This window comes from Octopus bimaculoides, chromosome 8 (genome assembly GCF_001194135.2).
Source record: "Octopus bimaculoides isolate UCB-OBI-ISO-001 chromosome 8, ASM119413v2, whole genome shotgun sequence".
Lineage (NCBI taxonomy): Eukaryota > Metazoa > Mollusca > Cephalopoda > Octopoda > Octopodidae > Octopus > Octopus bimaculoides.
Window position 1 is genome coordinate 18,647,467 of NC_068988.1, and position 16,529 is coordinate 18,663,995.

A 16,529-nucleotide genomic window follows, 5' to 3' on the forward strand; every position below is an offset into this window, starting at 1 on the left:
ATATATGTACAGGTAGATAGATAGATAAATCTAAAGGAAGAGAAAAGTCGTTGAAAAAGAGTTAATTTCAGTATGTTTACCGAAAATATATTTAATACACATGTATTTGTTTCAATGTATTCTACAGTGCATTAAAAAAGAATTATATATAGTTCTTTAGATTAAAAACTATGTTATTGAATCAATCCAAAACAAAGCTTAGTTTCTTTGAAACTTAAATCTTGTGGAATATATCTGCTGCTACTACTACTACCACTACTTACTTCCTATAATGCAGACACAACCTACATATTGTATTCAAATTATATGTTTGCAATCACTCTAAATTTTTAGTATCCCGCAATTCCTCTTTAATGTAAAACTAAATAAAAGAAAATATTTGAAAATAACGAAATTTGTTTGGAACTTTTGTTACATTTTCCAAAGAATTTTGTGTTTTTATTTTTATTTTTAGAAAACGTCAAATACCAAAAATTTTCCAAAAAACACTTTGGCCCGAAAAAGTTTTGCATAGGTAAAGAAATACCTAGGTATCTTCTTAGAAATGTATTCTATTATATATATGTTAGCCTATGACGTTTTCTAGCATAATCTAAGCCCCACCCAAAACAAAGAGAATAACTTCGAAACAGAATTAATGGTTGAGATGATTGCAGATACCAGAAAAGCTAACATCTGGTGAAAAAAAAAAAGTTTTTATGGAAAAAAATGTAGGTAAGTTATATATCTTTGCCAGATTTCAACATTCGTATCATAATGTAGAAAGAAAAAAGTTAACGAGATTTTTATTTCTTCCAACACTCAAACAAACTGCAGGAAGTTACATTACAAGTAAAATTGAAACAGTTCTGTACAATCAGAAACAAATTAATTTAATTAAAAAAAAAAAAATTGAGATATTTATACTGATATTTATTTATTTTACTGTAATATTTTGTTAGTATTTGAATAACTGAAGAATAATCAAATTTTAACCAGATAACAAAAAAAAAAAAAAAATGCATAGCTAGTCAGTAACTTAAATCTATCTATCTATCTGCCTATGTATCGGTTTATCTATCTGTCTGTCTGTCTACCTTTTTAAGAACTGGCTCAAATTTATCGTGTCATCTCAACACTGAAGTAGATTACTAAAACTATAGTTGTTATGCATCAGCAAGTATGACTTGGTAGCATGTAGCATGCTTTCACTAATTGTTTTAGATGCCTATGGAGTCATGAGCAGACATAGACACACCCTCATCTCTCCCTCCCGTGACTCAGCAGAACATCAAGGATGTGACTACCGCAAGGAGAGAAGGCTGCACTCACATTCAGCCTGTACTCATTTTTCAGTTGAACAGACTGGAGCAATGTGAAACGAGGTGCCTTGCTCAAAGAATAAAACACACAACCTCATGATCATTAACTCAATGCACCTAACCATGAAGCCACTTAGCTCTCATTAAATTACTAGTTTTTAAATTTAATACTTGAATATAAAATTATATCAGCAGAATGAATGACCAACTTTATATCAGTAGGTTTTGGACCAAAATCTGTGAGGCACCAACCAAATGAAACACTTTAAAGAATTCACTATACCAATTGTAATTTTCTATAATTTTGTCAAAAAATGTTTTCCAAGCTGTCTAATATATGACTTTGAAGAATTTGAACTCACACTCATTCTGTCATCACTGATATCTGATAGTATGCACCTCTCTTTTTCTCCCTCTCACTCTTCCTCCACCTTTTTTCTTCTAATTTTGAAATCTTCCAGAAGTTTCTTTCTATCATAACTATCATACTGGATGGGGTCCTTGCATATACTGCTTAACACGTTTGTAAGGTTGATTGGAACCGGAGAACAATCTTACAAACTAGCAGCAGAAAGTATGCCCATGTTCATGTATTGATATATATATTGAATGATGATCCTTGGAAATAGTTAATTTTTCGATAAATCTAACAAATGGAGAAATAAATCGAAAAATGAAATCCACAAAAATCAATACCATTCAATATTTATATAAAGAACAAACAAAAAAAAAATAATTAGGATTTCATCTAATTTGTATCCCTGAATTTTCAAGGAAACAAATCAGATGTGAAATTGAGAAAAGGGGCTAAGCCAGTGATAAAATACCGTAAGTATGGTGCCACTGAGGTATTTTCATTCACCGCCTTTCTCTGTTGTTCCATTGTTATATAACCCATTTTGAAAAACTTATTAACTGCACACTTTTCTTTCAATACACAATCATACACATACTTTTGATTTAATCCAAAATTTTATCTTAATAAATTATGCTTTTCTACAATAAGCCACAGCCATATTAATAATGGTTTCAAAATTTGGCACATGGCCAGTAATATTCAGGATAAACGAGTAAGTCTATTACATTGACCCCAGTGTTCAACTGGTACTTATTTTATCGACCCCCAAAAGGATGAAAGGTAAAGTCGACCTTGGCGGAATTTGAACACAGAACATAAAGACAGTTGAAATGCTACTAAGCATTTTGCCTGGCTTGCTAATGATTCTGCCAACTAACCACCTTATTAACAATGATCTGATATGAAATGATGTGAGATATAATCAACTGAATCAGCAAGAGTTTATTTATCTATCTATGCAGTGTCAAGAGCAAAGCAAGCCCCACTAGATTAGGTTTTGGAACTTAGAGTAAATAAAACTAAATGTTCCAACACAGATAGTCCAATAATTAGTTTCTTATAGCATTATAGAATCAATTATTTCTAATTTAGATGTAGAGCTACATATATTTCTATTGACTAAAGAGTTATAAATTCGATGTAATGGATGTTTTAGAAGAAGACTTGCAGGATTTACTCTTTACTCTCTTTTACTCTTTAACTTGTTTCAGTCATTTGACTGTGGCCATGCTGGAGCACCACCTTTAGTCGAGCAAATCGACCCCAGGACTTATACTTTGGAAGCCTAGTACTTATTCTATCGGTCTCTTTTGCTGAACTGCTAAGTTACGGGGACGTAAACACACAAGCATCGGTTGTCAAGCAATGTTGGGGGGACAAACACAGACACACAAACATATACACACACACACACACATATATATATATATACATATATATGACAGGCTTCTTTCAGTTTTCCATCTACCAAATCCACTCACAAGGATTTGGTCGGCCCGAGACTATAGTAAGAAGACATTTGCCCAAGGTGCCACGTAGTAGGAATGAACCCAGAACCATGTGGTTGGTAAGCAAGCTACTTACCACACAGCCACTCCTGCGCCTACAATTTATGTAAGAATTTGGTATACCTATTACATGACTGATTAATTCTACCTTGGAGTTTGTCAATAAAACGGTAAATGAGGAAATATTTAGAAGAAAAATTTTTACACTCAGTCAAAACATACAACACAAAGAAAATATCTACTGGGCAAATTCTGTGAAATGATATTTTTCTTTTCTGTCCCTTGTCATTCAGATTTCCAAAACTTTCATTACAAATTGATTGTTAATTACACTGATTAATTTAATCTATTAGTTTGTCTGAGAATCATTGACTTCTTTGCTCCAAGATTAATATAGGAACATTTAACATGGATACATCTTAAAACATACACATTCACATACATACACGTGCACATACATACACACACACGTATGTGTGTATATACATACATACATATATGTGTTATATATATATATACACACACACACACACACATATGACCACTACTGCTACTGTCGCCATCACCACCACCATTTTAACTTCTAGTTTTTCATGATAGCATGGGGTTCAGATAATATATCCATGTGCGTGTGTATGCGTATGTGTGCACATTTGGAAGTGCACATGCATGGGTGTATGTGCACATACTCATTGATTTTGTAATCACATAATACTTGATACATACACAGAAATACACATACAAACAGCATCATTGCAACACGTACTCTGGTACTCAGAAACACATTCTCAGACACCACGTTGCAAAAACAACAAAGTAATAATAATAATAATAATGATAATAATAATAATAATAATAATAATAATAATAATAATAAAATCTTTCAAACAAAACTACATTATGAACTCCTGTCTAAACACAGCCATTATTGTTGATCCATTTGACGACTGAATTAATTTGAAATACTTTTCTAATTTTTTTTCCCCCTCGTTATTTTAAAATCTAAGATAACTTTTTATTTCAAACTTTGCCATTGCTCTCTTCATAATCATTGCTGTCATGTTGTTGTTATTGTTGATGACAGTGATGATGATGATGATGATGACGATGACGATGACGATGACGATGATGACGCTGATAATGATGACGACTACTGTGCTTGCCATTACTTACATTTACTCGCAAAGGCCTTCTTGCCCACCCCCACTTGAAGCAGCGTTGTCTGAATTAATTAAGATTTTCATCGATGATGACTGTTATTGTTGTTGTTGTTGTTGTTGTCGTTGTTGTTGTTAAAGAACGATCTACGCATAATGAGATGGTTGGCAGGGTAACCGTGTAAGTAAATAGGGACAGGGTGGGTCGACTGGGGTGAAGAAGGAAAGGGTTATGTTGAACTGGCAGAGTCCGACAGAATTCGACAGGAGTGGAGAAGGGAGCAAGGGGTTGGGAGTGGGGGTGGCCGTAATCAATTAAGTTACATGCTCCGTCTATAACCATAACAATAATATTAATATTATTAATAATTATTATGATTTCTATTGTTTCAACCTTGATTAACATTTTTTTCCATCTCTGGTTTCATTACCAAGCTTTGTTAAATATATATATATATGTATATATATGCATGCATATATGTATGTATATATATGTATATGTATATATATTATATATTTTGTTTTATTTTTCCTTGCTTGTTTACTGTAAATTTTAAAAATTTTCCTTGCTTTATGTTGCTTTTTTGTGTTTTTTTAATATTTATTAGCTGTTTTTGTGTTTTTTGTTTCGTTTGTTTTTTCTTTAAGTTTCAACTACTCAGAGCTTCAAACTCATCGAAAGTCATTGAATCAAGTCTCCTGGGTGCTTGGTGCACAAGTGGCAGACCCGAATCTTCAGAATTATCATCATCTTCCGAGTTACTACTCGGTTGTAACTGGGGGCAGATCTCATCATAAGAAGATGGCTTTTTCTCTATGTTAATGGCTTTAGATTGCTGTTGCTGTTGTTGTTGCTGTTGTTGTTGTTGTTGTTTTGTTCGTGGTGTAAATGTGGTCTTAGCCGGTGTCTTTGAAGACATGAAGGCCGACGATGCAAATGCGCTCAATGTAGGAACATAGCTCTTGTTATTAGCATCGTTCAAACTGAGTTTGTTACCACATCCACTATTAATGTTGCTACAGCTGCCATTACTGCTGTTACTAGTATTACTACCCCCTCTTACTCCATGGTTGCTGCCATTCGCAGTTATGTTTGCGACTGTAGACGAAATACAACTAGTCGGGACCGAACCCCCCAAACTGAGGTTGTTCACGTGGATTTTGTTTTTCAACAAGTAATTTGATGTTGACGTGGTTATTGTTGTTGCGTTAGTTGATAAAGCTGTTGTTGCTGTCGTGGTGGTGGTTGTCGTTGATAATAAAGCCCCTGGGATCGGCGTTGTTGATAGTGCTGTTGCTGTGGTCGCCGTTGTTGTCGTTGCTGTCGTCACCATTTGACCAGGTGTTCCTTTGCCACTTGACATCCTACCTGACAAAGACGATGTCGAAGTAGAAGCTGAAAACGAGCAAGAAGACGACGACGACGATGAAGACGATGATGACGATGACAACGACAATGATGATAAAGGTGTGATGCGGTTACTTTCTGTTGACTGGTAACTTTCAATTGTCCCTGGTCGATGCTGCGTGGGATTCAACAAGGCCGAATTGGTTAAAGAAGAAGAATAATACATGTTATCCGATAGCTGGTTCCTCTTATTCAGCTGTTGTGTGTTTGCATTGCTATCTCTATAGTTTGAAGAAAGGCTGTCTAAGTCGGCCGACAGAGGGCGCGACGTTCTTGTGTATTTGGGCGGTGGATCCAACTTTGGTGCTACGTTTAGTTTCAATTCAAGGCGATTGCCACTTGCATCCTGAGCTGGTACTGGGGTAATGATTTTGATATCATCTCGTTTTTTAGGCGAACACTTTGTGAATGGGTTGTAGTTGTTGTTGTTGTTCATGTGGTATTCAATGTTGTTCATGGTCGTGGTGCTGTTGTTGTTGGCATTGGTGTTGTTGATGTTGTTGCTGTTGTTGTTGTTGTTACTGTTGTTGTTGTTGTTGTTGGTGCTGCCGCTACTACTGTTAATGCTAACACCATTACTGTTAATATGAACTTTGTTGCTATTTACATGTTGTTGTTGTTGTTGTTGTTGTTGCTGTTTTTGTTGCTGCTGATATAGAGGAACATTGTGATTATGCAAATGTTGTTGTTGTTGCTGATTGTTGTGGCTCATTTTAATCTGTTGAGCCAATGGGTATCGGCAATAACTATTGTACTGCCAACTCTTAGAGTCCAAACCACTGGTCAGATTGCAAGATAGACTATCAGACGACATTTCTCTGTGACCACTGTCCGGTGAATCTGTGTCTTGTTCTGTTTTAGTATTCTCAAACAAGGCAGTTTCCGGAATTGAGTTCAAGTAGGTACTGTCTACATCCCGGAAGTCAGGCAAATAGACAGGACCAGACTGAGGGGTCGTCGGATCAGGCAAGACAGGAATCTAAAAGGACACCAAAGAGAAAATGGATGAGATTTTTAAAATAATCAATATTTTAATCATGTAATACCCATCATACATAAATTATCAATATTAGGTTGTTATCCATCACAACACCGCTGTAAAAATATTTGTTAATCATATATGTAGCTTCATAAATTCTTCAAAGTAAAAGGCTTTTTTTAAAACCTGTTGTGTTGTTTCTATGTTGAAAGACATACAGAAACACACACACACACACACACACATACAACCAAAATAAAAATAAAAAACAACTATATGTTTATATAATACATATAGACTTTGCTTGAAGTCTGTGTTGTGTTGTGTTGACAGATTTGCACTTAAAATTCCCACGTTTTTAATCAAAACTTGTTAGTTACTAAGGTGACAATGCAACCTATTTATCTATCTTTTCGACACACACATGCTCTCTCTCTCTCACTGTATTCACTCTCAACAACTTTCTCTCCTCTCCTTCTCCCTCTCAACACAGATATTGTTACAGATAGACAGACAGAGATTAGTTTCTCTTTTATAATATAAGATTTAGAATAACAGCTACTTATTGACCCTGTTGAGATTTTTTAAGGGTAGAGTGTTTACTTTATTAATGAAATAAAATTTTCTTATATGCAAAACTCATTTACTTACATACATAAACACATACACACATATATACAGTATAGCCACAACAACTTACTGGTCCTGCCACCCCCAGTTTAGTGTCTTTCCTCATCTATCAGAATCACTGAATTAAACAACAGAAAAGAAGGAGAATGAAGATTTCCAGTTTGTGTCACTTACCTGTAATGTTGTTTGATAAAGTTGCTCTGAACTTGCAGTAAATCCACCGGCCTTCATCTCTAGATCTTGCATCCGACTAATTAGCTGGGCCACGTGATCGAGAAGGTCCCGATTGTGAAGCAGTAACTGATGAGATCGAGCCTAGAAAGAAGACATTAAATTAGAGTTGTTTCTGTTTCCTTGTTACTGCTTTTGATTTCTTCCTCTCTTTTTCTGAATCTCTCTCACTCTCTATCAACCTCTCTCTGTATATTTCTCACTTTTCTTCATTCTTTATCTCTCTGTATATCTTTCACTCTTTTTCATTCCCCACCTTATCTCTCACCTTTTCTTCTCCTGGAGATAGATACACATACTCACTTACACACACATGCAAACATGCACATACGCAAGCATGCACACACACACACACACACGCATGCACGCACACAAACACACACATAATGTGCTTCCACACAGTTTCCATCAATCAACTTCACACACAAGGCATTGGACAGCTCAGGGCTACAGAAGACACATGCCCAAAGTACTTTGCAGTGAGACTGAACCCCAAATCATGTAGTTGCAAAGCAAGTTTCTTAACCACACAGCCACATTATCTGCACACACACACACACATGCTCATATTTTTTTTGGCGGAATTCTGGCTTAAGCTTCCCATATAACCCTTCATAGCTTTTCTATCCGAAAATGTTTGTGAATTTGTAATGTAGGAATTCATACCATTATGCAAAAAATATGTTTTTTGATGTTTTCAATATTTTTCTCTCTATAAACACATTTAATTGAATGATGATGCACTCAGGGGTGGTCCATTCCTGGGATTTAAGCACAGAATTCGGACTTTCCATATATTAAACTCTAATTTAAAAAAATAAATTTGAAAGAGATTGGAACTTTTAGGATTTAAGGGAGGGGGTAAAAAATCTTAAAAAAAAAAAAAGGATTTTTTCTTATAATCATATGAATTCTCATGTGTTGAATACAAATTTTCAAAAGTTTTCTCACAATTCCCAAAAATTAAAAAGTTACAAGGGGTTACATAGGGTGCTTAACCCTTAAGCATTCAGATTATTCTGTCAGATGTAATGTTTGTTGATTTATATTGTTTTAAATTAATCATGCCTGATCTTGTAGTCTAGAGATTCTGATGATGTGATTGTTACCTCTGCCTTCACTAAGGCAGAGGTATTGTTTACAGTCACGTTTGTTTGTCCATGGACAAAATATCTCAAGAACCACTGGATGGATTCAGATGAAACTTTCAGGGATGTTTGGTCTCATGACTGACATGGACTGACTAGATTTTGAGATTGATTGATTACTGTACAAAGATTCTGTCTTATTTTTCCGTTTTTTTTTTTTTTTACTTAATTTTTGAGAGCAGTCAGGTTCATTTTTAGTATTCTCGTTTGTGAGAGCAGTCGAGTTTATTTCAGATATTCTCATTTTAGAAATCATCTCTGGCTAATCGTTGAGAGGACATTGGTGTTGCCTTGGAGGAGGTTTGCACTCTCTGAGTGCTCTTGTTTAGTTTTAGAATGACATTGTAGGGTTGGGGTTAGAAGCTGGACCTGGCCAGTTTCAACAATTATACATTTTGGCTGGATATAGCTGGTTTGAATGCTAAGGGGTTAAACCAGAATTACACCTTGCAGTGCTTAACCCCTTAGTATTCACATTATTCTGTCAAATGTAATGTTTGTTTATTCATATTGTTTTAAATTAATCATGCATTATCTTATGATTTAGAGATTTCGATAATGTGATTGTTTAGTTTCAGAATGACATTGCAAGGTTGAGGTGAGAGGCTGGATCTGGCCAGTTTCAACATAAAACAAGTTAAATATCTTGGCTGGAAATGGCCAGTTTGAATGCTAAAGGAGTTAACCCTTTAGCATTTAAACAGTCCATATCTGGCCAAAATATTCTGCCTGTTTAATGTTCAAACTGGCCAGATCTGGCCTCTCACACCTACTTTGCAATGTCATTCTTAAAATAGACAACCACATCGTTGAGATCTCAAAGCTACAAGATAATGTGAGATTTATTTAAAACAATATGAATAAATAAACACTACTCTTGACAGAGTGGAGGCGCAATGGCCCAGTGGTTAGGGCAGCAGACTTGCGGTCATAGGATCGCGGTTTCGATTCCCAGACTAGGTGTTGTGAGTGTTTATTGAGCAAAAACACCTAAAGCTCCACGAGGCTCCGGCAGGGGATGGTGGCGAACCCTGCTGTACTCTTCCACCACAACTTTCCCTCATTCTTTCTTCCTATTTCTGTTGTGCCTGTATTTCAAAGGGTCAGCCTTGTCGCACTGTGTCACGCTGAATATCCCTGAGAACTACATTAAGTGTACACGTGTCTGTGGAGTGCTCAACCACTTGCACGTTAATTTCACGAGCAGGCTGTTCTGTTGATCGGATCAACTGGAACCCTCGACGGAGTGCAACTCTTGACAGAGTAATCTGAATGCTAAAGGGTTAAACCAGAATTGTACTTTTTTTTTTTTTTTTTTTGGTTACTTTGATTTTTAAATCTGAAAATTCTTACCTGAGCTTCAATACGCGCGGCTGTCTCAGCGGCTAGTTGGTCCTTCAGGAGATGAACCTGAGCAATAGCAACTTGAGTTTGCTGCTGTTGCTGCTCAAGTTGCTGGCGTAGCAGTTGCATTTGGTGGTGCCGACTAAGGGGCATGTGTGCTTCCAGCTGACCGTAGTCCCCAAGTAGCACAGGTGAGCTGATTGGTGACACGATTGTCGTCCCACCTGTCGTCAACGTCTTTCCAGCCAAACTGACTCCGACATTGCTGACTCGGCCACTCACTCCACCTCCACCACTACTTCCACCAACACCACTTCCACTAATGCAACTACTACTACCACCAATACTACCACTAATACTACCACCACTGACGACGTTCCCTCCACCAACCACTAAGCTACTATTACTGCCCCCTACTGTCATAGCAGCATTCTGAAAATAAAAGAAAAAAGAAAGAGAAAGTAAGCCATCCATTAAATGGGTGAATAAAAGAATAAAATATAAAATCATCATCCTATACAGGCACAGGTATGGCTGTGTGGTAACAAGTTTGCTTCCCAACCACATGGTTCTGGGTTCAACCCCTACTGCATAGCACCTTGGATAAGTGTCTTTTACTATAGCCTCATGAGTGGATTTGATAGACAGAAACTAAAAGAAGCCCATTTGTATGTGTAGATTGAAGCAGAAAGAATCCTGTTTTACACACACACACATGTATTTGTGTGTGTGTGTGTTTGTGTCTGTCCCCCAACGCCACTTGACAACTGGTGCAGGTGTGTTAATGTCCCTGTAACTTAGCAGTTCAGCAACAGAGGCTGACAGAGCAATTACCAGGTTTAAAAATTAAAGTACTGGGGTTTGATTCCTTTGACAAAAAATTCTTCAAAGTGGTGCTCCAGCATGGCAACAATCTAATGACTGAAACAAGTAAAAGATATATATATGTATGTGTAAATAACATACTTCCATACAGTTTCTTATTTCTTTACTGCCCACAAGGGGCTACACACAGAGGGGACAAACAAACGGATTAAGTCGCTTATATCGACCCCAGTGCGTAACTGGTACTTATTTAATCGACCCCGAAAAGATGAAAGGCAAAGTCGACCTTGGTGGAATTTGAACTTAGAACGTAGCGGTAGACAAAATACCTCTAAGCATTCCGTCCGGCGTGCTAACGTTTCTGCCGGTTAGTCACCTTCCATACAATTTCCATTTACCAAAATCATTCACAAGGCATTGGTCAGGCTGAGAATACTGCAGAAGTCACTTATCCAATGTGCCACAGACTGGAACTGAACTTGAGACTATGTGGTTGCAAACCAAGTTTCTTAACCACACAGCCATGTCTGAACTTATTACAGAATTAATCAATATGAAACATCTCTAATTAATTGATAATAAAACAGTATTACTGTTATTGATTGTAAATATACAAATTTAATTTAATCAGTTATATTTTAATTAAATAAATATTTATATTTTGAAAGTATTCATTCCATTATTTTGTGTAAGTAACAATTTTTGAAAAGAAAAAAAAAAATCGAATATCTGTAGATAAAAGTATTTATGTAACACTTTTTGATATTTCACACTATAAAGGTTGTGAGCTGGCAGAACTGTTAGCATACTGAAGAGAAATGCTGCTAAGCATTTTGTCCATTTTTATGATTTGAGCTCAAATTCTGTCAAAGTTGACTCTGCTTTTCAGCCTTTTAGAATTATCGAGAACTGAGGTTGCTGTAGTCAACTAGCTTCCTCCTAACAAATTTCAGACCTTGTGCCACCACTGCCACCGCCACCACCACCGCCACCGCCACCACCACCACCACCACCACTACCACCATCATCATCATCATCACCACCACCACCACCACCATCATCATCATCAGCAGCAGCAGCAGCAGTATCATTTAAAGTTCATTTTCCATGCTGGAATGTGTTGGATGGTTTGATAGGAGCTGGCTAGCTGAAGTGCTGCACAAGGCTCCAATTGTTTGTTATAGCATGGTTTCTATGGCACTATACCCTTCCTCATGCCAACCACTTTACAGAATGTATTGGGTGCTTTATACATGGCACCAACACATGTGCTTCATATGCAGCAGCAGCACTGCCACAAGGTGCTTTCAATGTGGCACTAACACAGAAAAAATATTACTCACAGTGACAATGTGTGTATCTCCAACATTAACTATCATAAGATGAGTAACACTTTGGCATATGGGTGTCAAACTCATTTCGTTTTGAGGGCTGGTTTGAAGTATAAATTAGATCTCAAGTGCCAAGTAGAGACCACTATTCCTAAAAGCCCTATTTGAAGTAAATGGACGAAGAGGTTAAAGAAAAAAAATATGATGCGTTAGCAATGTTTGTGTGCAGAGATGTGTGAGAAGAATTCATTCACTTAGTGTGCGTGCATCCCACTAAGTTTCATCATGTTTTGCTGCTAACACTGAGGAGGTAAGCCAGTATACAATGTAGGTAAGTGCCTTGCGTAATAACAATATCGAGTTACTGAAACATGTATGTTTTATAAAGCTTAACATAACAATTACCTTTTCTGTGCTTATCATTACATATATATATACACACACATACAGGTATATGTACATATGTATATATATCTATGTCTATATGTGTACACACACACACACATATATATATATATATATGAGGGGATGTACAGTTTCTGTCCTCTCAGAAATATTTTGGTTCCTTTCCTGAAGGTTCTTACTGAAGTGCTGTCAAGCAGAGGGGTTGAACTTCATGTATCATGTTTGTAAACTAAACACCTGAAATCCACACACCCATTCCTGTGTTCTCTTTTGAGAAAACAGCACTACTCATTGATAGACAAGAGACATATTTTTACTGATTGCAGCACATTCTTATTCTTTCTTATCCTTCACTTCCCTTTGTCTGTCTGTCTGTCTCTGTCATAATTAACACACATTATACTAAAATATTCGCTTACCGACTGCTTGCCAATAGGTGGTGCATGTGTTCCTTTAGTGAGGGTTAATTCACGGGGCGGTAAAATTTTATCATCTTTCAAACATTCCCTAGAGAGTTTCTTTTCATCTCGATTAGATAGCTTTAATTCCTGGCTATCAACCTGTTTCTTTGCTGAAAAATAAAAAAAACAAAAAAAAAAAACAAATAGTATGAAATAAAAATAAATGTAATAGAATAAATTTTAATTACCATAGTTCTGTAGGTTTTGCCTGTTGGTTAATGTTCAGTATTCTAAGATCTTTGATCTTATTGATTGACATAAACATTTGATGAAGTCTGTCACTTAATATTTGTTGAAGTTAGAAAAATAAAACACACAGCCAGTCCCTACCTAAACAACCAGATATATATATTTAAATACATAAAGAAGTAAATGAATATATAAATACATAACTAAGTAAATAAAACAATAATGAGAAGAAAATAGCAGTGATTCTTAAATAGTTATTTGTAAATAAAATGTTAAATTGAAAATTGCAATAACTTCAGTTTGAGCTGAAGTAATTTAATTCAAAAGAAAAGGAAAAGATAAAAATTAGTAAAAATAGAATATTTTACATTAAATATAAGAAATGATAATAAAAACATGGTTATTTATGTATAGAATTGAGAAAATCTCAGATCTGGCATGTTTCGTTTTCTTTCTATGTTTCCCAGATAAAATATGACAAATATTTGTTAAAGGGATGCTGTCAATATAAGTGTAAGTTTTACAGATGAACAAACGATTAGAAAACATTACAGAATAAATACAGGTAATTGCTTTCTTTTTTAGAGTTAGTTCAATGTTGAAAGTAAATACAAAACGGTATGAAGAATAAATGAAGAATTTTTTTTCTTTTCTTGATTATATAAAATTTGTACTTCACCTAGGAGTATATACATGAATAGAGAATCATTGAAGAGAGTAGCAAATCAATAGAAAGCAGCAGTTATAGAAAACAGGAATCATAGTGCCAATGACATTTTGAAGGTCCCATGAGGCTGGTGGGGGATAAGTGGGATAGAAACCAATACTCAGTAGTTGTCACATAGTTGTGTCCTTCATTGTTGCTGCTCTTTAAGTATATCTGTCGGTGCCTCGATAATAGTCTCAGACATGAGTTGACTTCCATCATAATTTACTCTTTTACTTGTTTTAGTCATTTGTCTGTGGCCATGCTGGAGCACCCCCTTTAGTCGAGCAAATCGACCCCAGGACTTATTCTTTGGAAGCCTAGTACTTATTCTATCGGTCTCTTTTGCCGAACCGCTAAGTTACGGGGACCACTAAGTTACATCGATTGTCAAGCGATGTTGGGGGGATAAACACAGACACACACACACACACATATATATATACATATATACGACGGGCTTCTTTCAGTTTTCCGTCTACCAAATCCACTCACAGGGCTTTGGTTGGCCCGAGACTATAGTAGAAGACACTTGCCCAAGATGCCACGCAGTGGGAATGAACCCAGAACCATGTGGTTGGTGAGCAAGCTACTTACCACACAGCCACTCCTGCGCCTACATATTTTGCATATTTAAAATAAAAGAGAAAAGTCTATACCATAAGACAGAGAACTTCTGTGTTATTTGTGACTCCGCTATTCTTCCCCACCCCACCCCCACTTTAATTACTGATTTCTAAGTTTGAGTCATGACCACAAATAACATGGGTATATTCTCAAGCCTATGTAAGAATTCAATATATCTACCACATTTGGGCAGTGAGCTGGCAGATTCGGTAGTATGCTGGACAAAATAATTAGTGACATTTCATCTGTCTTTATGTTTTGAGTTCAAATTCCACAGAGGTTGCATTTGCCTTTCATCCTTTTGGGGGTTAATAAAATAAGTACCAGTTTAGCATAGGTAATTGACTCAGCCCCACCCCTTAAAATGGCTGGCCTTGTACTAAAATTTAAAACCAATATATTTACTACATTAAATGTCAGTTCTACTATAAATACTAGTGTTTAACATTTAAGTCCATACCAAGTAAATCTCAGTTTACTATAGATACCATTTGTTGTGTTGTTTTCCTGTTTCTCTTTCCCATTTGAATCTACTCATCTTGTTTTAGCAGCTAAATCTTCCTCAAATCACACCCTGCTATCTTTAAAAATAAGATCTTGGTCTACTTAATCAGAGCTGGCCTGCGGAATGATAAACAGCCAACCAACCAATTATCTATTAACTCCACTTAACATTAATATATTTACCGCACTAAATGTCAATTTAACTCTATTTACCAAACATTCTCACACCAAGCAGGCTTTGTTTCAATTGGTTGCAGATTCCAGTCTTTCCTTTGAAGTTATTTGTTGACTACTTATTTCTAACAAACCAGTAATAACTTATAACACTTTAATAATTTGATTAACTTCAACTAATGTCACACAATCTTCTTGTCTTATATTCTATTAACTCTATTAACTAATTCAATTAAGTCTTTTATTAAATTATCTCTCATCCAAGTCGTATTGCTTGTATTAAATAAAATAGATGCTGGCTTGACTGTGTGGGTAAAGAGTTTATTTTGTAAGCATGTTGTTCTAAACTCAATCCCAGAACACTGCACACAACTCCTACATAGCATTTTTGTACATGTAACACCAACCTAAACATTGAATACCACAGTTTAACCCATTACCTACCAGTGATCTCTTAAAAATTACAAATTTCGTAATTTTCTGTCAATATTTACACATATCTAATCTTTTTGCCATATCTACAAGGTATATTTCTCTGATATTCAAATGAGGTTTGCTAATTTTTCACCCAATATCTCGCTTATTTCTATTTAAAATGTTATTTTGATCATTCCAACGTGTTTCTAAGGCTGTTTTATGCTAGAAATCAAAGTTTCATAAAAAAAATTCCAGTTAATAGAATTACGGGAGGTAATGGGTTAAGGATGTCACATATTTCAGAAAGGGGAGCACAATTACCCTCCTTGTATTATTTGGTTCAAAAGGTCACTTTATAATCAAATACTTCCAGGTTTGATTCCACCATGTGGAACATTGTGCACGCGCTTTCTTCCACAGTTAGTGCAGGGCATTTTTGTCCATGTGCCACATGTTTTGGAGAGGGAGATGGTCAGCTACTGTAACTTATTGTTGTTGATCCCAGAAAAGGGACAAAAGATATCAGGACTTAAAGACTCATATCTCTATACAGCAATAGTTTTTCAACCATATTTTGTTGTCTGTGGACCCTTCGATTACTATTTAACTCTAACTGGATCCCTGTAGCCTTTTGAAGTTTTTAAAAAGTTCCATTATATGTTTCATCATCATCATCATCATCATCTTCATCGTTTAACGTCCGCTTTCCATGCTAGCATGGGTTGGACGATTTGACTGAGGACTGGTGAACCAGATGGCTACACCAGGCTCCAATCTGATTTGGCAGGAGCCTGGTGTAGCCATCTGGTTCACCAGTCCTCATTCA

The 16,529-nt window shown here is 36.0% G+C and overlaps 1 protein-coding gene across 1 annotated transcript in view; it reads right to left on the minus strand.

Annotated features, from left to right (window-relative positions):
* Positions 1-891: 891 nt before the first annotated feature.
* LOC106878170 (probable WRKY transcription factor protein 1) overlaps positions 892-16,529 on the minus strand; it is a 466,250-nt gene continuing 450,612 nt past the window's right edge. Inside the window, exons 10-13 of the mRNA XM_052969904.1 lie at positions 13,045-13,196; positions 10,074-10,496; positions 7,516-7,656; positions 892-6,711 (exon numbers count right to left, since the gene is read on the minus strand). Coding sequence (XP_052825864.1) covers positions 4,975-6,711; positions 7,516-7,656; positions 10,074-10,496; positions 13,045-13,196 — 2,453 coding nt within the window. The 3' untranslated portion in view covers positions 892-4,974. The remainder of the gene's footprint in view (positions 6,712-7,515; positions 7,657-10,073; positions 10,497-13,044; positions 13,197-16,529) is intronic.